Below are 21,146 nucleotides of genomic sequence, written 5' to 3'. Positions count from 1 at the left end.
GGATAAGTATAAAGTATGGGGCATTTCCCCGGGGGAGGGGCAGTTAGGCTGGGGGGAGGAGGGAGGGGAGGGGGTCTACGTGGGGTGGGGGTTTATTTCTTAACGGGCTGAATTCTCCTTTAAGCTCAGTAAGTGATAGCAGCACAGAGCATGTGCAGTGAATCAGCAGAAAAGAAGATGGGGAGCTACTGGGGCATTTTTGGAGACACAGATCTTTCCAGCTAAAAGGCTGTGGTTACCTTGGGCTGGTACAGAAGCCCAAAGCATAATGTACAACATTTCTAGCCTACTTCTTTAGTAAGGCTTTAGTTGTCCTTTAAACATACTACAAGTACCAGGGTATTCTGTACTTTACCTCAGCCATTGCCCAGACATAAAATACAAAATTATTTTTGTGTTCTGTGCATGATTGCTCTTTTTGGGAACCTTCAAAATAATAAAGTATTATTGTATTGTATGATATCTTTGTAGCCGACACATTCTGTATTTATACTGTATGTTGAGATTTTTTAATAAACTTTTGAAAGCTCACAAGTCACACTGAAGTGGAGGGCATTTTTAAGAATATAAGACTACTCACGATAAATGCCTATAATGATCACGTTGATATGACTTACAATGATCTATATGTATGTAATGTGTATGATTTACAAATGGCCACAAGTTTTGTGTCTGAATTGTAGCATCTCCTGCACCCGCCAGCAGGTGCAATATTTTACGTGGGCACAATTAAACTACATTTTCTGACAAAATGCTACAATTTGTGAAAACGGAGATTGCACATAACCTTTGTTAGTAAAAGTCACAATTTTTTTTGTCTCTTTGGACCCCACTTGATGGAACTGGTAGTTGGTGCTTGAGAGTTGAAGGTAAGCCTCACTAGAAGAAGTTAGTTTGAGGGAAGATTTGTAATAGGTCACTCTAGGAGTCAAAGACAGAATCAGAGTAGTTAGTAGAGCAGTCTGAGGCTCCAACGAGCGTGAATAAGGCAACTAGGAAGGTTAATACCCTGCAGGGTAATCTGCATAGGGAATTGTTAGTGGTTAAACGCAGGTACAGGCAACATTTGGAGTAGTGCACCACGGTGAGCATCCTTCAATCACTGGAGAATATTACCTAGTGAGTACTACATCTAGGCAGGGCCAGAACTAGGGGTAGGCAGAAGAGGCACATGCCTAGGATGCAGTGGCAGGGGGGCACCAGGCAGATACCTCTTCTGCTGCCTACCCCTGTTTTCCGATCCCTTGTCGCCTCACTGCTTGCTTGTTTTAATGTGTGCCCTGGGGCATCAGTGTGCGCAATCACTCATACGCGCGTTCAAGGCAGGCAGGTCGAGTGCATGCTCACGCAGCACGTGTGCCAGAGGCAGGCGCAGAGAGCTGGCCAGCCAGGTTGCCTAGACTAATAGAACTGATAGAGATCAGCTCTGTATGTGTGTGTACGTCAGAGTGATAACTATGGTTAAACCTTCTACTACCAATAGAGCAAGTGAATCAAAATCAAATAAAAAAGTCTCCTTCAGTTCTGTGATGAGGATATTAAATCAGCAAACTCTGCAAGTGGATCACAAACATTATGTTCCACTATCCCTCTGTGCTTAGCATCAAAGACAGAAAGGAAAGACTGGCACACAGATTAAGCCATATCAGAGTTCAATTGCTTAATTTGATTTCTCCTAAACAGGCAAAATGATTTGGGTCATTCATGTTTAGACATCAATAAAACCAACCCAACAGAGCGAAAGAAAGCAATTAAAATGCATAGTTGTAATGCCCCAAGATTTCGCTTTAAATGTCACTTATTTTTTAGTATTGTTGCTCCTTTAGGACTGTCTTCCCTAGTTTCCCAGTTACTGGCAAATCTGCTGGGAGAACATCTGTCTACCAAAGAACAGAGCTGGGTGTTAAACAAACATTCTTTTAAGTAGTGGAATAAATCTTCACTTGCCAGATTTCAGATCAGAGTATCTTGCTTTCAAGGTCATGGCTATATGTAATCACTAGGGGGGCAAAACAGGAAAAATTATCTAATTAAGAAGATTCTAGAATGCTGGTATATGTATCATCTGCTATTTAAGTTGTTTTACAAAATGTGCTTATCATTTAAATAGACATACATTTCAGTTTATGCTTAAATTTGATTAGTGAAGGGGCGTGGGAAATAAAACTGGAAAAAAGACTGCAAGGGGAATTCATGTTCATTCATTCGTAATGGGAATTCAGTTCTTTTTATAAATGTAAGAACAGGATTACATTATGTACTTGCCTGAATCCAAATATTATATTTACGGTAGGGGCACTAGTAATATTTGTTTTTTAAATCGTTTTTCACAATGGCTAAATTGAAATCTCATTGAATTATACAAAGCAGAGCTAAAGTTTTGTTTTCATTAGCACTAAGGAGGAGGCAAAGAGGTGCATTAAGTATGCAAATGTTTTTGTTTGAGGTCATACCTAATTAATGATGCACAGAGACATATAGCTTCAGATATCTGGCTGTATTTATGCTATAAAGCAGCAGTTCTAAACGCATTAGCCAAAGGAATTGATTACGATCGCTCTACATATCAACATCATTATTTTTCAATTTGCAAGGTGAACTTTATACACCTTACAATTTAAAAATATTTTTATGGTCTAAATGCATTGGCTAATGGAACAGTCAAGATGCAGAGGCTTATTTATTAGATGTTGGATTTTAGTGGTTTTAGAGATTTTGGAAACTACAACTAAACTCTCATACACTAAAACCTCGAAATACCTGGAAAACCTCTAAAAATTCCTTGCAGAAAAAAAATCCTTAAACCTCTAAAAGTCCAAATGGATAAAAAGCGGTCCATTGAGATCAGAGCAGCTCCCCTTGACTTCTATGTCACCTTGACAACTTTTGCTTGGCGAAGTTTTATATTAGTGGTTTTCATTGTTTTTACAATTAATTAAGCTCAGATTTTTATAGCTTTTGAGAAATGTAGGAAAACCACAATTTTTTTTCCTTGATTCATGGAAAAAATTGCAATTCATTGTTAGTAAATTGGCTCCATAGCTACTAACTTGGGGTTATGAAGTAACAGAGTAACCTTTGCACAAGGTATAGTAACCATTGCCAAAAACTCTAACTGCATTATTAAAATCTAACACATCTCTTTAGAAAAGCAGAATAATAGCGGTGGCAATGGCGGGGGTACATATTAGTTAATCATCTGCTTTGGGAAGGTTGGGTCAGAAAAGCCTTGCAAGTGAACGCTGGCAAGGTTGTACAGAAGTCAATGGTAATGTACTCTAACAACTTTATTTATTTTCCCAGTTTATTAAAACCAGAGCCAGGCCTAGCCCTCTTTCCCCCCATGCGCGTGAGAACGACAGAAGAGAGCAAACTTGGACTAGGGGTAGGCAAAAGACCCTTTAACAGGTACCTGCTCAGCGCCCCTCCAACATTGTGCCCTAGGCAGGTGCCTCTTCTGCCTATCCATATTTTCAGCCATGATAAAAACATTTTAAATAATCAGCCTCATTGAAAATGAATGGGACAATGAGATGCTTGCTGGTATGCAAATTTTTTCCACGAAAAAACTGAATATTGTGTTGCATTTTTTTTTCTTAAATAAGTTAGCATTTGAGAAAAAAAAGTCGCACAAGTTTTGTTGAAGAGTTTTTTTCCCAGTATGGCTGCGTTTTTTTTACCTCCTCAAACTCATATTTTTATAAACCTGCCCTTAAATAGGAGAGATGAAGTTGGTGATTTTTTTCTGTGGTAAGCTCTAATCTCACATTTTGATAAATCTGCCCCTTAATGTCTTGGCCTATTGCCCTTTTGACATGCTACTACAAACATCCAGCACAAAATTACTTGCAACTGTAATTCCCTTTGATTTTCATACAAACTGATCCGTTTTTATTGATTTTGAAGATTTTGTGATACAATGTGAATATCTGGCCTGCTTGAGGCCTTCGCAAATCATGTAGTTTTTACAGTTTACTTTACCATACTGAAAAAAGAACTTATTAAACATAGCATCGTTGCATTTAACATTCACAGTCTATTTCTGAAATAGAATTCCACTTAGGTACCCCTTCTATCGCACAGAATTTAACTCATAGCTTAGACAATCCAGAGAAATAAAGTATTGTATCTTATAATGTGGGAATATTCCAAAAGTATGTAAGAGTGGAAGGCACCAAGGCAAGTCAAATGGATAATAACAGTCTGGATGTGAGATCATCATGTCTACAGTCCAGCCATGGTTGCCAAATCCAGATCAGATTTTTTTTTTAGGAAAAAGCCACAATCAGGTGAGATAAATGGTGATGGGGTTCCTGAAGCGACTATTCTGATCACACTAATATATTGTGCAGCAGGCTTCAACTCCTACTGTGACATGCCATGGTATGCAAAAACCCATTTAACCCCTGAAGAAAGCACAGCAAAGTGATGAGTGTAACTGCAAATATAGCTAGAGTCATAAACACACATACATACAGGTTTCCAAAATTAGATCTGGGTTCTTAATGTCAAATCCATTCATGGATATTCAGTACTGCACATGCATTTGCTTTCACTTGTCCATTTACTCACAAGGAATGTGTGACTGACTGCAACATTGTGCAATTAGTCTCATTGTGTGCACATTGAGAATACAACAGAATGTAAACAGTATATTGGCAAATTCTGAATTTTTTTTGCAAACAACAATGGTTCAATCTTATGACACTTATCAAATATAAGTCTTTGCAGCCCCCCTCCACCAAACTCTGGGCCCCCCAAATAAAACTAGTTGCGGAGCCTTTAGCACATTGCGTGCATATGCGCGCCACTCACAGACTTTCGCCTGTGTGCGCCGGCATTCTCACATATGCGAGGGGGGCAGAGGTTTGTAACCTGGTTGACCCCTCCATGTAATATAAACACAAATGAAATAAAAATCTTAGGGAGCCCCAGTGCAATAATTTTTTCTTCTCAGCCTTCCACACTTACGGGCATGGTTATTAGTGAAATAATTAGATGTAGCTGAATCTTTTGGGACAAGGTATTATACTATTCTCATGTTTTACCAATCAATTTAGACTTTTGTCTATAAGAATTTTATTTGAGATAAAAGAGGCTATCTAGGTATGATGTATTCCCGTTTAGTGTGAAATCTGGCTGCATTAACATCAAACATTCTAACACGGTCAAGACTTAAACTGGGCATACATGGAAAAATCCACTGATTTGGCAAGGTTACCAAGAACAAGTGGCCTATACAGACCCATTGCAAGAGGATGCAACAATGGGACACCATGGGCCTTAACCAATTGCATTTTCAAACTTACCCAAATAGGCAAAGTCAGCAGTTCATGTGGTATATATATATATATATATCTATCTATATATATATATCTATATATATATATATATATATATATATATATATAGACAAATACAAGATTTTTAAAAACTAGTGGTGAGCACAACTTTCCCTTGTTTGTTATATATATATATATATATATATATATATATATATATATATATATATATATATATATATATATATTCATAAAGTACCTGCACTCCTTCCTGGTTGTCGAGAGTGGGTGCTTGGTCAATGGTAGTATGTAAAGTTCAAAGTGGACCAGCACACCAAATTTTCAATCAAAAAAAGGTTTATTTCAACATCACTTTCGTGTCCAACGTTTCGGCCCACATTAGGGCCTTTATCAAGGATGATAAAGGCCCTAATGTGGGCCGAAACGTTGGACACGAAAGTGATGTTGAAATAAACCTTTTTTTGATTGAAAATTTGGTGTGCTGGTCCACTTTGAACTTTATATATATATATATATATATATATATACCAAATGTTAGGCACCCCAAAGTGATTGTATTTAGTTACTTGACACTCCAGGCTGTTGCACCTATCAGGAGAAACCTGCACTGGCCCGGAATTCTTTCAGCAAGCACCAAAGAGTGATCCTCTTCCTGCTTCCTCTGTCTTTTTGCAGTAGAGCAAAGAAATGAACTTTAACGAAAAAGCCAGCTATTTTGTTCTATTTTAGATGCGTCTGCTGCAGGAAATTTGAAAACTGAAGAAGGAAGAGGATCGCTCTCTGGTGCTCGCTGGAATAACCCTGGGCCGGTGCAGATTTCTGCTGATAGGAGCACCTGCCGTCAGGTAAGTAAATATAATCACTTGGGGTGCCTAACTTTTGGCACCCCAAGTGTAAATTGCCTCTGTGACAAGTAACACAACAACAAAAAACATGAGAAAACGTGGAAGAAGTTATTTTTCTGCAATTACACTCAATAGTAGACATCTCTAGTTTTCTACATTTAGTTTGGTGTTAATGCTCAGAATTAGGAGGGAGCAGGAAAAAAAACCTGTAATGTATATAATATATAATATAATGGCATGGAGACTTCAACTCACAAAATGTGATTTAAGAAAATTCAAATGAATAAATGGGGGGTTTAACAAAATAGAATAATATTCAGAATACCCAATAAATGTGAGAACAAGATTATACAAATTGCTGATTGACCAGCAAAGATACTTTTCATTAGTAGGAAAAGATAAATCCTGTTGCTTCACTATAATATGTCATAAACAGGCTGCCAAGTTCCCATTATTTCACTCAGTTGAGAATTACACTGTTCAGTTTCCAAGATATCTGCTTCCTGTACCCATGATGTGTACGTGATGTGTACGTGAAAAGAGGGCCAATTTTCATATGGGGGGATTTAGGTTATCAGACTGCTAATTAGAATAAACTAGAATAGTTATATATTCTATTAAATGAACAGCAATTACACAGTATATAATGCTCCTCTACCCAGTGCTAGATAAGTCAGATATTCTCTTATATAGGTGTGTCAGGACTATCACTGTCCACCAGGTTCGGATTGAGAATTAAAATAGGCCCTGGCATTTCAGGTACATAGAGGTCCAATGTGGCATTTCAGGTACAAAGAGGTCCAATCAGCCCACACAGAGGCCCACCCAGCCCCCATCAGCCCACTAAATACTGACTTTCTATGGCACCTTATAGCAGCCCCGCTGGCATTTGCCAGAACCCACAGATTGCCAGCTCCAGGTCTGAGCCCCACTTAAGGTGACTTTAATTTGTCTACCTCTACCTAATGTGTGCCCGCAGAGATTTTAGCATACCACACATGGTATAACTCTCTTGCTTTAAAGATGATTGTATGATGGTGTAGTAGGTTGGACATGGACATTCTGTCTCTATTTCAGTTCCTTCTTTGCATGATGTATACTCTGACCACAATGTACCGGTCACTCCACCCATTCCTAAATATTAACTTACCCCATTGGCTGCTGCCATCTGCACGGTGATCTCAATGGCTGTCTTGCTAAAGTACCTTCCATCACTCCCGACCACCATGGTGCAACCCTGACGATCCCTAAGGTCTATGGATGACAGCACACTCTGGATAAAGTTCTGGAGATAGTTCCTCTTGCTCTCAAACACTGTTGTAGATGTCCTAAAGCCATTGCTACCTGGTTTTTGATCCTCATAGGGAACAGTCTGGATCGTAAGTACAGGAATGGGGTTTATCTCCATGTCCAGTGGTTCCTAGATTCACTCCTTTAAACGTTTTGCAAGAGAAATCAACAGAGAGACAGAAAAACAGCAATCCTAGAAGAGTAGGGGAAAGAGCTTCTCCCCGGCTGTATTTCCACAGAAAATGCGTCTGAGAAGATTTTCTGTGCACTGGAAATCTTAGTCTTTAAATCTATCAAGCACTTCTTCCACTTGTCAGTGTATCACAGAGCATTAAAACTGTAGAACTGGCTGTAGAGCTCTGTTTGGGTACTGGTCCACTTTATAGTTGTCACTTCATCCCTTCTCACACGCAAATGATGATATATTTTTCTCCTCTCCTCATATACTAGAATGGGTAACCTTTCAAAAGTGCAGATCCCTCGGTGATATACTTGTGTACCTCACTGTAAGCAGTGCAGCTATCCTCTCCTCCTCCCAAACCCTATCCCACACCCATATACCCCCCTCCTCTCATATGAATGCCGTTCATGTACAATGCTTACCAAATGCTGGTATTTGAACAAGGACGGGGGGGTTTGCCAAAAAAAAAACTGGGAGGGTTAAATCTTTGCAATCAACAGAAACCAACGCCAAAAATAGCACAGCTAAAAAGTAGCTGAGAATTGTTGTCCTTTAACTGTGTAACTGGATGCTGTTTTGTGTGCAGCAACATTTGTCCAAGGTTGTCAAGTCTGTCAGCTTGTATGAGAGATGTAACCCACACAGTTAGAGCTGAGCAGGTTTTGTGCTATCATTCACACACACATATACCTTTGGAGTAAAAAATTTTTTAAAAAATTCTAAAATACAATGTGCTATATTGTTTTGTAGTTTTATTGTGTCTTTATTCATATTGGATCTTAATAAAGAAAAGTAGTGTCTAGGGACATCCACTCCCCTTCTTTTCTCAGGGTATGTGCCTTACTAAAAGGGATTCTATTAAATATATTATAGGGCACTCATCAAAAGAAATTAAGGTAGTAGGTGCCCATTATCATTATAATACTTTCTTTACAGAGCACCAACATTATGCAGCTCTTTACAGAGGGTATATTTAATTCAGACGAGTCCCTGCTCCAGTGGAGCTTACAATTTACCCAGTTACATTTATACACACAGTGCACTGGCTGGAATTGAATTTAGAACCCAACTGTTGCAAGACATCTATGCTAACAACTGCACAACAGTTCCCCTAGGTATAGGGGTACAGTTTCTTTATAATGATGTCCCAATATATAAGTAGTTCAGCTGGGGCACTTTTTAATTTACATATTCCCTACCCCAGGGTTTGAAGTGTCAGGAGGGGTAATGCATGTCTTCCCCAGGTTATTGATCCCTGTCGACCTGACTATAGATGGTTTGGATCTTGATAAACCTCTACACTGGTTTTCATATTTCCTCCACTACCCTGTAACTGTCTGATGGACCCATATTTTAGTGTTTTTCATAGCCCTGCAAAATATGGGAATAGACAGTCTGTAAGGACCCCTGTGCAGGAATCTGCGGCAAATTTCCACGTATCGCCGCCGCCAAATAAATTTGCAATTGCAACGCAGCGACAATTAATAGGCACCCGTTGACGCGTGCCTGAATTGACACGTTAATGCGTGCCTGAATTGACACCGGTGTCTGAATTTTCGTCGTCATCGGAATTGTCCAACAAAGTGAAGCCGGAGAAATTCACCCATCACTAACTGGTATAAGTGAATGCAGCATAAGTAAAGCTTGGGTGCTGGGTCTCAATATTAACCCCCTACACTTGTTTTCATATTTTCTTGGTGTAGGGGGTGGGATAGCCAGGTGCACTGATCTCTCTTCCTGTTCATCATCTCCAATAACTCTGCAAAGGGGAGGAGTCCATGAGGATGTCATGAACGGCACCCTATATCCAGAACCCAAGCTAAGCTAGGTCTAGGCTCTCACTTCTGCCTATAACCGCCGCCTTTCACCTCGGGAGGAGCCCTCGGCTAATTGGATGCCGCCAGGTCTTATATGAGAGAGGAGCAAAGCTAACGGTTCTGGATGAGCAAAGGGGCACAATCGTCTCACCAGGATGGAGGAACTCCACTTGGAACAGGCAGGCCGGGCCAGCACAAGCAGAGTTAGTCAGATAGGCCGGAATCAGGGTTGGAGAGCGTAGAATAGTCAGCGGACAGGCAAATGGTCAGGATTGGAGAGATCAGAGTAGTCAGGCAAGGCAAGGGTCAACTAACCAGAGGATCAATAAGAATCACTTAGGAAAGGCACTAGGAACAAACGAATTGAACAACGGGCAATGTGCTGTAACCCGCAATCCCCTTTTATACCATTTGAATTTCATGCCATGCATGATGATGTCATCACGCTGGCGCATAAACCTGGAAGTGTGCGCCATAGGGGAACCGGCCACAGGAGGAGAAGGAGCAATGCAGCGGGCATCCACGCCGAAGGAGCGGCGGTGGACCCCGCCACCCACTAGACCACCAGGGTAAGTCCTTACAGAGGACCTCAACATTGTTTATTTACCTCTCTTAGGTTCAAGGGCATGACTCACAAATCAATTTCTAATTACTACACTACTAAGGGCAGGACCCCCATTACTTCTCTGCATAACACTCTGCACATACTGTAAGGGACAAGGGTAGGACTCTTCTGGGTTGTATTAGTTGTTAATCTTTAAATGGGTTCCCACGATGTTATTATGTTTTCAACATGCCTGCATACCAGATGGTTTTCAAGCATGATGGATTAGATGTTTGGTGTTTCAAATAAGAAACAGCCTTTTTAGATTGGCTTTTTAATGTCTGTCAATGCGGGTTTATGGAGCTGAGTTGAAACTTATGGGCTGAAATATCTGTAAAAATGTCATGCAATTTTTCCCCTACTAGGCAACTAATTAAATAAAAAAATGGTCTTCTTATAATTATAGAAAGTTATATAAAACCTTCAATGTACCTTTAAATTCAAAGCTATAACACAGCATTGTTATTGATTTTACTACTTTGTTTTTCTATTCTTGACATAGATCATTCCTATGTGTATATTTTTATTTTATCTTGTCAAAGGGAGCTGCCATACTACACCTTATCAATGAAACTATCCATCCACCCAAAACCTGAGATGTATCCAAGACACACTGATCTAGACCTCTCCCCTTCCTTATATACATACAGGGTTACACTGTGTTGTCTGTCACCCAAATAAAACATTCATCTCTAGAGGGGTACCTCCTAAGATTTCCCACTAACTCCACATGTAGCTAATATGAGAGTTACATAAATTCACAGATTAGAAACGGATTATAGAAACCCCAGTGAATAGTTAACATAGGAACATAGTATAGAAAGCCAAATGAAAACTATTTCCTTAAAAATTAACAGGAATTATAACACAGGCAGAGATGGAGGGGTGGGAGGACAAATGGTTTAATTTTTTTGGTCTCAAAGGTTTAAGACTAATGCCATTGCCAAAAAGTAATCTGTGACAGGCACACAAAGCTATCAATATATTATGCTAGCTAAATTACCAGCACATGTGAAGAAAACAGGAAAATATTTCTTTATTTCAGACTTCCTGACTCGGCCAGGCTGAATTTCCCTCTAAGCAAAACATGGATGTGTGCCTTAAAAATGTAGGTTGTTAGGAGAAAAACACAACATTTTGTATAAAGTTATTTCTGAGCAACATGGATAATTACGGTACTCTGTATGACATCTAGAAAAGCCAAAGTGCACAGTGGTGTTCAAATGTTTGTTCATATCTTTGTCTATTGAGATGCAGAATGTAAAAATAAAGACATGTATTTACTATAAAAAGAGTGTTGCAGATATAAATTGCCTTCTGTTGTTGTGTCACACCATTGTCGTTTGCCAATCCATTTGCCTTACCCATCTTATGCCAACCCTCTTCACTTTGCCTCTCATATTGTTACATGTTCTCTGCAAACATTTGCCATTTTCTTTGAGCTGGAAACATGTACACACATACACATCTCTAGTTCACCTTTATACATACACATTTATATGCACAAATGTAGTTGTCTATCCATTAATTCATGTTGATTTTCAAAACCAATTGCTTTTTATCTCTTAACACATATAACAGTACGGTTTCTGCCATATGGAACAGATGGAACTGCCGTGCGGTGTTGGGATCCTAGGTTCATCTGTAGCCAGGGTGCAAGGAGTTTACAAGTTCCCCACATATAGAAAGGATAATAATGAAATATTTTGTAGCAAAAAAAAACAAAACAAAACACTATCATATTTAACATTTTCCAAACCCTCATTATGTTGATCTGGAATAAAACAAGACATACCCTTCCTCAGTGGACCAGCAGGTTATTAAACCCTAACACTGCAGTGATTAAATTGCCCAGATCGATGCCTACTGATTAAATAATCTTTCCTTCTCACAAGATCTATCTCTAACATCTACTTTAAGAATACATTCTCATTGCTGTCTCCCTTTTTTGGACATTTCTCTTGCTGCTCTGTGAAATATTATGGGGCTTTTTAAAGACATGTTAATCAAAAGAACAACAACAATTATACTGAATTACATGGCCAAATCTAAAATCCGTGTCTCCCTTAGTACCCTAGGAATGACACATTTGTAAAACACAATTTTTACCTTGATTTATAATATTAATATTTCAATATAGGAACTGAAGTTGGAGAGAAAACACAAGTCAACCAAATTCAGCCTTTAAAAGACCTTATCAAATTAATGTAGAGGAAGTCTTATAAGTACTCTAATTATTCATTAACTAATTTAGTAGAAAAGTAAAATCCTTTCCAGCACAAATATTGTAATATGATGATGGCTCCCTGGATCAAGGATACCATTTAGAGTCCATAAAATTAAAAATCAATTCTTAAAATTTATACATAAAATCAGCCATTACCACCTCCATAATCAATACATTCCATAACTTTACTGACCTTATAATAAAACACCCACTCTTTTTCTTACATCTCTCTTCTCATATTGTAAGGTACAGCCCATGTTACTTGGATTACTTTGGGAACAAGGATTTTCTTTGAAAGCCCCTGATACATGCATGGATTTATACAAATTATTAATTTTCCCTTGAATTTACCCTCTTTCCAAAATAAGCAGATTGTTTTGCACATATTTCATCAAAAGTTCAGTCCTTCATCCCGCCAATAAACTTATCTGGACTTTTCTAAATTATTTCCAGTTCATTTATATCCTTTGGATGCAGGTACCCAAAAATTATTTTCAACATGTTTACAAAATTATATCTTCATGTATAACGCATGTTATACTGTATATACCCTTGTTTTGCAAATGTCTTGTATCTATTCTATACCCTCTTTGCAGACAGAGCCTGGCACTGAACCCTGTTCAATATGTTGTGTATTGTCAATATATTTTGTACATGTTAAGGTGCCTGTTTTAAGGCTAAGCAAAATCAATGTTTAAATCCTTTCTACATTCTGCCATTTATCCAATTTACTAATTAATTCTTCTGACTATTACATAACTGCTTTTGCTTATAGAGTCCTAACTTAAGAATATTACGCAATTTAAAGCCTATGGCTTAACTGTCCAACAAACAATCGTTTCTCATTTGATCTGATGAATGACTGGAATGATGCATTTTCCTCACTGTTACTTTTAGAGGCCTTCAGGGTTCCTTTACTGAAATTCTACAAAGGGAACTGAATAAACAGAATAAATATAACCCTATTTTTACACCACATGTATTATAGGATGTACATCATTAACATCTTACCATACACAAGTCCTGAATCCCTTTTACTAAATGAAAGGGTACAGGCAATTTCTCTCAATGGCAGTGCCTCTGGGATCCAGGGATGCACCTACAGGTGGCCCCACTAGGAACAATAAACACACACAGTTACAGTAAAACAGATAAAACTTTATGTAACGCTAATCTGGGCTATCCAGACCATAATAGTTAAAGTGTCCAGCTGGCCAGGGCCTTCGCCAAGTGGAAGCTTTCCCTTGGGACTTAGTTGTACTACAAAACACAGGCTACTGTATGATAAAAGATAGGAATTGGACACCAGGAGGTTCTTTGGTGCAAACAAAAGGTAGTAGTTTATTGTTACAAGAACAATGGCCCCAGGTTTACTAACATGAGTGATGAGGTAACAGAAGATGATAATCACAGAGGACACTACACTCTTGGCCAAAAGCTGTTGGTGTAATAAATTAAATGCTACAGAGGCTTATGCCCAATAACAAAGGAGATAAGGAAGGTAGGGATTTAACTCTATAGGAGCCTGTGACTCCTATAGGTCCCTATATATATATATATATATATATATATATATATATATATATATATATATATATATATATATATATGAATAAAGAACGTAGAAGAAAGACAAATTGCAGTTAAAACACAAATCTCAATAATACCCCTGCCCTGGGGATCCTGTGTGCAGGGCCGGAACTAGGGGAAGGCACGTGCCTGGGGAGCAAAGCTCGGGGGCGCCAGGCACGTACATCATATGCAGCCTACCCCTAGTCCATCAAGTGTTTTCTTCAGGTAACGCACGCCATCGGTTGTGCACGGTAGCACACGCCCCCGGTTGCACATGCCCGTAGTTATACATGATCGCACGTTGCTCACACCCGCATCGGGGGCAAAGTGGCCTAGGGCGCCCAGCTGGCCTGGCCCGCCACTCCCTGTGTGATAAAGTCCCAATCCTTATACAGTCTTTACCAGGCGCAGTCCCACGCTCCACTCCTGGAGGACAAAGAGAGTCCCAGTCCCTTTTCCCAAGAGCTCTTAACTTCTCCCAGTTAGCTCTACCTGCCGAAATACCTCTCCTGATGGACAGAGGTAGTTGCTCCCATGTAGCAGGCACACGGACAACACCTGTCCTCATATTCAGGGCACAGCTCCCATCACAGCTCTAAAGTGCAAGCATAACCAAGCCCCCTTTACTGGCATCCACCCAAAGGCAGCTTCAGTCGCAGTCTCTTTGCTTCCTCCTAGCTCTAAACCCTCCATGGTTAAGCTCACCAGGCTTGGGGCTCGTATCCCAAGTCATCCATGGGCCTCTCAAATTCCTCAGGCCCCTTACATCTTTGCTACAGTTCATTCACTCCTGGCTGGAGTGATAATGGAAAGAAGGGACTGAGCACATGGGAGTTCAGCTTTTTATACTCCTTGTACAACAGTGACACCTTCTGGCCAAAACTGGAATCTACCAGGGCTCACTGCACATGGGACAAACTCCTCCCAGATACAATTTAGGCCCAACAATGTTGAATTTTCAGACCATAAGGGAAAATGACCCTATGGGTCACTACATAAGTATAATGTGTCAAATTGTGTTTCCCTCTAAACAAGAAAAAAAAACAAGAAAAAAGTGCTCTGAAGTAAGGATTAAAATAAGGAACTGAAAATCACAAGATCTAGTGCAATGATCTTTTTTCTAATGTGAATAGCTAGACTATTCCATCACTCAACAGTTAATGAAATACTGAAGCCCATAAAAATTCTTCCTGACTACATACTCAATAACTGTTGTAGGTCACTAAAATGCTTATTAAGTTGTTGAATTGCTTCCGTTACCAGGGTACTGGGACTGGCAACAATAATGTATTTAAATACAGGCAGGTCAGATTCCATATTCTGCACTGCACTGCGACAGTTTTCCAATGCCGCACAGCTAGCAATTGCACTGTATGCATAAAAGATGGATTTATGGTTTAAAGGGATACTGTAATAGGAAAACGTGTTTTTTTCAAAATGCATAAGTCGATAGTTCTGTTCCAGCAGACTTCTGGACAGAAATCCATTTTCAAAAGAACAAACAGATTTTTTAATATTTAATTTTAAAATCTGACATGGGGCTAGACATATTGTCAGTTTCCCATGTGCCCCAGCCATGTGGCTTGTGCTCTAATATACCTCTGTCACTTGTTGGGTTAGGAATTACATTTTACATGGTAGAGTGAATTATTTACAGTATAAAAAGTGTATTTTATAAATAATAAAATTACACCATAAAAATCATGATAGAATCCCTTTAAAATTAGAGTTTTGGCTTTTAAAGTTAACGGAGGTGCCTTTTTGTCTCCTTGTTAACCTGCCACATACAGACACCGGAAGTATGTTTCTCAACATGCCTCAAGGCAGGAGCAATCCTGAACAAGGGTTTCTTAATACATTTTGCCACCCAAACATTTATTTAGAATTTATTATGCAATTTGCACCTTATTTATTTACTAAAATACTACTAAAATTTATTAAAGCACTGTCACTATGTTAAAATGGATCATGTCGATCCACACTAAACCGCATATGCACCTATTATTATAAGTCCCAAAACAATTGTTAAGAACCCCTGGTTTAACTCCTTTCATGCCGACAATTGGTTTTTTGAACAGTGCTGCATATTGCCATGTAGACTATCGCACAGTGCTTATCAAAGAGCTGACCAGAAACATCTATTTTGCCAAGGTGGCCTTTTTGTGTGGATGCTGTAGAGTCTATTATGGAGTGTAATGCTATTTTTGGCATTGTTAAGATAGAGCATGTTATGTCCAACTATATACAGTAGAGCAAGGGTTACATTCAGGAATGGGCCTTCACTAGGTCGAAGGTATGATGGGGAGGTGAAGCAGAACTGTAACTCACTTCGGCTACTGTGTATAAAAATAAATTAAGACTCCAGGAGGTTCTTGCAGCAAACAAACACTTGCTTCCCAACTGTCTCGGTTTCTGCGGAACAGTACTGATTTTGACAGCTCAGCACCCACTTTCATTTTTATCTGAACTGACACCAGAAAATGATACAACATTTCTATAAATTAATTAAATAAGAGGCCTTTGGCCGAGAGTCCAGAAGACTCAGCACCTGCACTTACATACAAGATAAAAAAAAGTCTCTTGGGAGAACTGTGACTCCCAGCTTAAAGGACAATTTCACCTTCATTAGCGAAACTATTATAACATATAAAACATAACCCTAATACTCCCAGAACTTTTATAACCTGTCAAATTTTGTAAAATGGACATGGCATTTAGGGGGTATGACCATAAAACGTGTGTCGATCTTTTTTGGGGATGCAACGAATCAACTATTTTGGATTTGGCCGAACCCCTGATTCCTTACCGAAAGATTCGGCTGATTTGCATATGCAAATTAGGGGTGGGAAGGGGAAAGCATGTTTTACTTCCTTGATTTGTGACAAAAAGACAAGCGATTGTCCCTCCCAGCCCCTAATTTACATAAGTAAATTCGGATTCGGTTTGGCCAGTCAAAAGGATTCGGCCGAATCCGAATCCTGCTGAAAAAGGCAGAATCCTGGATTCAGTGCATCCCTAATCTTTTTGTCCCTCTTTTCATTTTTCAGATGTTGGGAGTGTCACAGTCGGCACCCAACACCAGAACAAAACACCAGGCACCCTGGTCTCGGCTCGTGCTTCACCAGTAGTGTGACCGCCTTTGGGCCTCGGGAGGAGCCCTCGGCTTACTTGGATGCCACCTGGACTTAAATGAGAGGTGCAAGATGAGGGTTCTGGATAAGCAGAGGGGCACGACAGTAAAGCAAAGTCTTTGACAGAAGATCGTAGTACAAGGCGTTTAGGCAAAAGAGTAGTCAGATCAGGCCGGGTCGAGGCAGGCAGAGAATAAACGTTATCAGGCAGGCAAGGGTCAAACCAGGAAGTCAATCAGAGGGTTAATCAGAGGAGGTAGTCGGTAATCAGGCAAGGGTCAGAATCCAGAAGTCAGAATAGTCAAATAGCCAGGCAGGGGTCAAAAACAGGAATCAAACAGGTTCAGAATATAGCACAAGGCTCAGAAGCACCAGGAACAAAATCCTATCACGGGCAAGGTCCCACAGCCCTAATGAGCTTTAAATAGTGTTTGAATTGGGCGCCATTGTGCGCTGACGTCACTACGTCAGCGCGCCTGCGCCTTTAAATAACACCAGAGCGCGCCACGCGCGCCCTAAGACGCCGGCGCCTGCGGCCTACAGGAAGCCGCTCGTCGAGGCGGGCGTCCCTGCCGTCCCCCCCCATGACCACCAGGTACGTTCGTTACAGGGAGGTACACAAACAAACCAAATTTTTTGTCAAAGACAATCATCCACATAGGCAAGGTAGTGCCAGATGGTAAATGCCAGGACAGTCTAGCAGAGACACCATGCTGTGCAGGGGCGCTCCACCAATGGCGAGTTGAGACGCTCGCCTCAGGCGGCATCGCCCCCTCTGGTTGCCAGGGGCGACAAAAACGCCACTCCTGGTAACTAAGAGTAGAATTTACATTTTTTCTACCAGGAAATACAGCTCTTCTAGTAGAGAGAGTGCAATTACGCTCTTTGCACTAGCGACATGGACGCCCCCAACCCACTCCGGCACTGAAAATGTGAGTGCCGTGGGGGGGGGCGGCAGAACGTAGGCCACCTTGAGTGGAAAAATGGCCAGGATCGCCCCTGATGCTGTGACACCATGTGGAGACTGCTAGGGAAGTTGTAGGGGCACATTTACTAAGTTCGAGAGAAGGATAAGAATAAAAAAAACTTCGAATTTCGAAGTTTTTTTTGGCTACTTCAACCATCGAATTGGCTACTTCGACTTTCAACTACGACTTCGAATCGAACGATTCGAACTAAAAATCGTTCGACTATTCGACCATTCGATAGTCGAAGTACTGTCTCTTTATAAAAAACTTTGACCACCTACTTCGCCACCTAAAACCTACTGAGCATCAAGTTAGCCTATGGGGAAGGTCCCCATAGGCTTTCTAGACAATTTGTGTTCTACGGAAATTCGTTCGATTGATGGATTAAAATCCTTCGAATCGTTCGTTTCGAAGGATTTAATCGTTCGATCGAACGATTATTCCTTCAATCGAATGAATAGCACTAAATCCTTCGACTTCGATATTCGAAATCGAAGGATTTAACTTTGAGGGTCAAATATCGAGGGGTTAATTAACCCCATTAGTAAATGTGCCCCTAAGTATCAGTCCTAGGTTCAAGATGCCCCTTGTGGTCTGGATACCATACAGAGTCACTTTATGCAAATCAAAGCCTAGGGTAGAGCTACTCCTTGCTATGAATCCATGTTGGAGCACAGGCTTCCCATTCTATCTAGATTTGACTCTCTCACTATCCTAGAAAGTACTATAAAATTAATTAATAATATGGCTACAAATATCAAAGTGCTGGAATGGCTGCTGTTGCCTAACACCAAGGACATACACAAAAAAATCATGTAAATGTTCCACTGAAGGAGCTTAATTAAAAAGGCTGTCTTACTTGCCAGCACAAGAATAAGGAATGTGAGGCAGTAAACTGATATAAAGTAGTGTGAGAGATGAAGCAGAATATACTGTAGTTACCAGTGAGGGTTCTAAATAATGTGGAGCCCTAAACTCTTTTACTTTAGGGTCTAGCAACTGCTACTGATGTCAGTTACTTTTCTTCATATAAAGATACATCATTTCTATGCAGAAGTAACATGTAGTTTATGTTCATGAGGTCCTGAAATTCCCTGTGCAAATGAAAGTACGAGCACTATGTGCACACCTTGTGCTGTTTCTCTCCAGTTGCACTTTCCAATCCTTGCTGTATATCTCTCCAAGGAATGTGACACTTACCCTGCTGGAGAGAACATTTGCCGCTGCCAAGAAATCAACATGCCTGCAGTTGCTGATATATTATAGGAAAGGGCTCAGTGTAACTTGAAATGGTTTATACTTCCCTATATGGCTGCAAAGTCTTGCAGTGTACTGAAACATTTCGGAAAGGGGTTGTCACAAACTGCAGCTGTGAAATGAAACGACACACTGAATGAAAAAAAAAGGATATATCCAATATGATTTCACATGCCCTGGAGGGACACACTGGCATCTACTTAATATAGTCTTTAAGGAATAGCCAAACTCTTTTCAGCTTTCAGATCAAGCTTAAGCTTCAGATCAAGGAAACCATCATCCAGCATATTCAGCACATATAGTTCAGCAACTTTTTGGGAGCCTTAATATTGCAATTTTGCAGAATAATACGTTTTTCTGGTGAACTGGTTGGCTAATGTTTACATGGGATCTAGTAACAATACATGGATATTGTGCAGCTTACATTTACATGCTAGCCTATTTAAATTGGCAGAGGTCTATGGTATTTGCTCCAGGTTGGCACAGAATGCCAAATGGGAGTAGGGTTTCTGAGCTGTGTGACTCAGAAGTTCCATCTGTACTGATTAAGACCTTCAGTTTCAGCTCAGTATCTCTCTCATCCTAGAAGACAATGGCATTTAGCAGCTTTTACATGCAGAATTCTATCATCCCAGATGACATAGTTTGGAAAGTCAGGTATCTAATATAAATGTATCATTCTAAAAAGTATTTTCCCCTACAGCTTCCAGATAGCATGCAGGAACTACCTAACCCACAATGCATTGCATTATTGAAATCATGTGTGCAGGGAATTGTGAGGTTTGGAGGATGCAGTCTAAGGACAGATGGCTGCTGATACAAAGTAACAGTAGTCAGACAGCTCAGCAAAGTAGTCAGAAATATCAGCAGAAGAGCAGGGGGAACGGTCAGAAACCATTAAAAATCATGAAAAGTCTACATATTTTTTAATTGACGTATATTACAAAGTTGCTTGAAATTATGTTTACTTTTCAAAAAGCTTAAGTTATGTTTTTGTGGAGTTCCCCTTTAAGTAGCACTATCCAATAACAGCAAAATAATTGCTGTGTAGCAAATGTCCTGCCTGCTCTGATCCTGCTTCCACTTGCCCAGAATGCACCATTTCAACATAGAACAAGGGAAGGGAATGGTTGAATGATTCTGCTAGCTTGAGGAGTTTGGTGAAATGATAAGAAATTGAATCAGAGGCAGGCTATCATGGTTTCCCTCAAATATGAACTTAAAAGGAGGTATTTTTCCTTCTAAACAGACTAGACTAGGTACAAACAACAGGGAAATTAGCATTTCTAGTGGCTGCTGATTTTTTAAAGAATATCCTATAGAATGGACCTGATCTACCCATTGGGTGGATAACCTGCATGGCATGATGCATCTTCTGTAAACTCCCAAACAAGGAGATAACAGAGTAGTTACAATAAACACTAAGTAAATCCAGTGATATGCTAATACTAAAATTCCGGGCCAAGACAAAGTGATAGCTACAAATTATTTTATATAAATAAATTAGGTAATGTGAAGAAGTGTAGCTACAATGTAGCCTTTAATCCTGTGAAATTGAGCTTGTACTGCTCAATAAAATGCCTCAGCTTTGTGTTCTGTGTTGAACCAAGTTTAAAGTACTCCAGATGAAGAAAATACAAGCAATGCCAAAATATTTAGACTGAATAAGAATGACTGAAACAAGCATGAAGCCAGTAATGTAATTATGCATTCACTAATCAACAATATGTTGCATTAAAGGGAAAATCAGTATAAGAAATAATAAATATTCACACATGGGGGAACAATTAAATACTGTAATCTATCTCGTGTGCATAAATACATGTCAACGCCTCTCTGAACCATGATAAAAAAAACATAATGCTTTCAGGTAAAATCCAGTGGAAAACATAAAAACGTAAATAAAAAGGGGCAGTGCTAACTCTTCTGTTCTCCAGGATTGATTTAGAAT

General features: G+C 39.8%; 1 protein-coding gene across 2 annotated transcripts in view; it reads right to left on the bottom strand.

Annotated features, from left to right (window-relative positions):
* Window positions 1-21,146, bottom strand: part of LOC108706963 (phosphoglucomutase-like protein 5) — a 77,679-nt gene that overhangs the window by 52,666 nt on the left and 3,867 nt on the right. The window contains exon 1 of one of the 2 annotated variants that reach the window (XM_018243831.2): window positions 7,299-7,989. The exons of the other annotated variant lie outside the window; for it this stretch is intronic. Coding sequence (XP_018099320.1) covers window positions 7,299-7,556 — 258 coding nt within the window. The 5' untranslated portion in view covers window positions 7,557-7,989. Of the gene's footprint in view, window positions 1-7,298; window positions 7,990-21,146 lie in introns of those variants that run through there. 2 annotated transcript variants of the gene reach the window in all.

The sequence above is a fragment of the Xenopus laevis genome, chromosome 1S, assembly GCF_017654675.1.
Source record: "Xenopus laevis strain J_2021 chromosome 1S, Xenopus_laevis_v10.1, whole genome shotgun sequence".
Classification (NCBI taxonomy): Eukaryota; Metazoa; Chordata; class Amphibia; order Anura; family Pipidae; genus Xenopus; species Xenopus laevis.
Note: the sequence above shows the minus strand (reverse complement) of the source record. Positions and strands in the feature narration are given on the sequence as shown.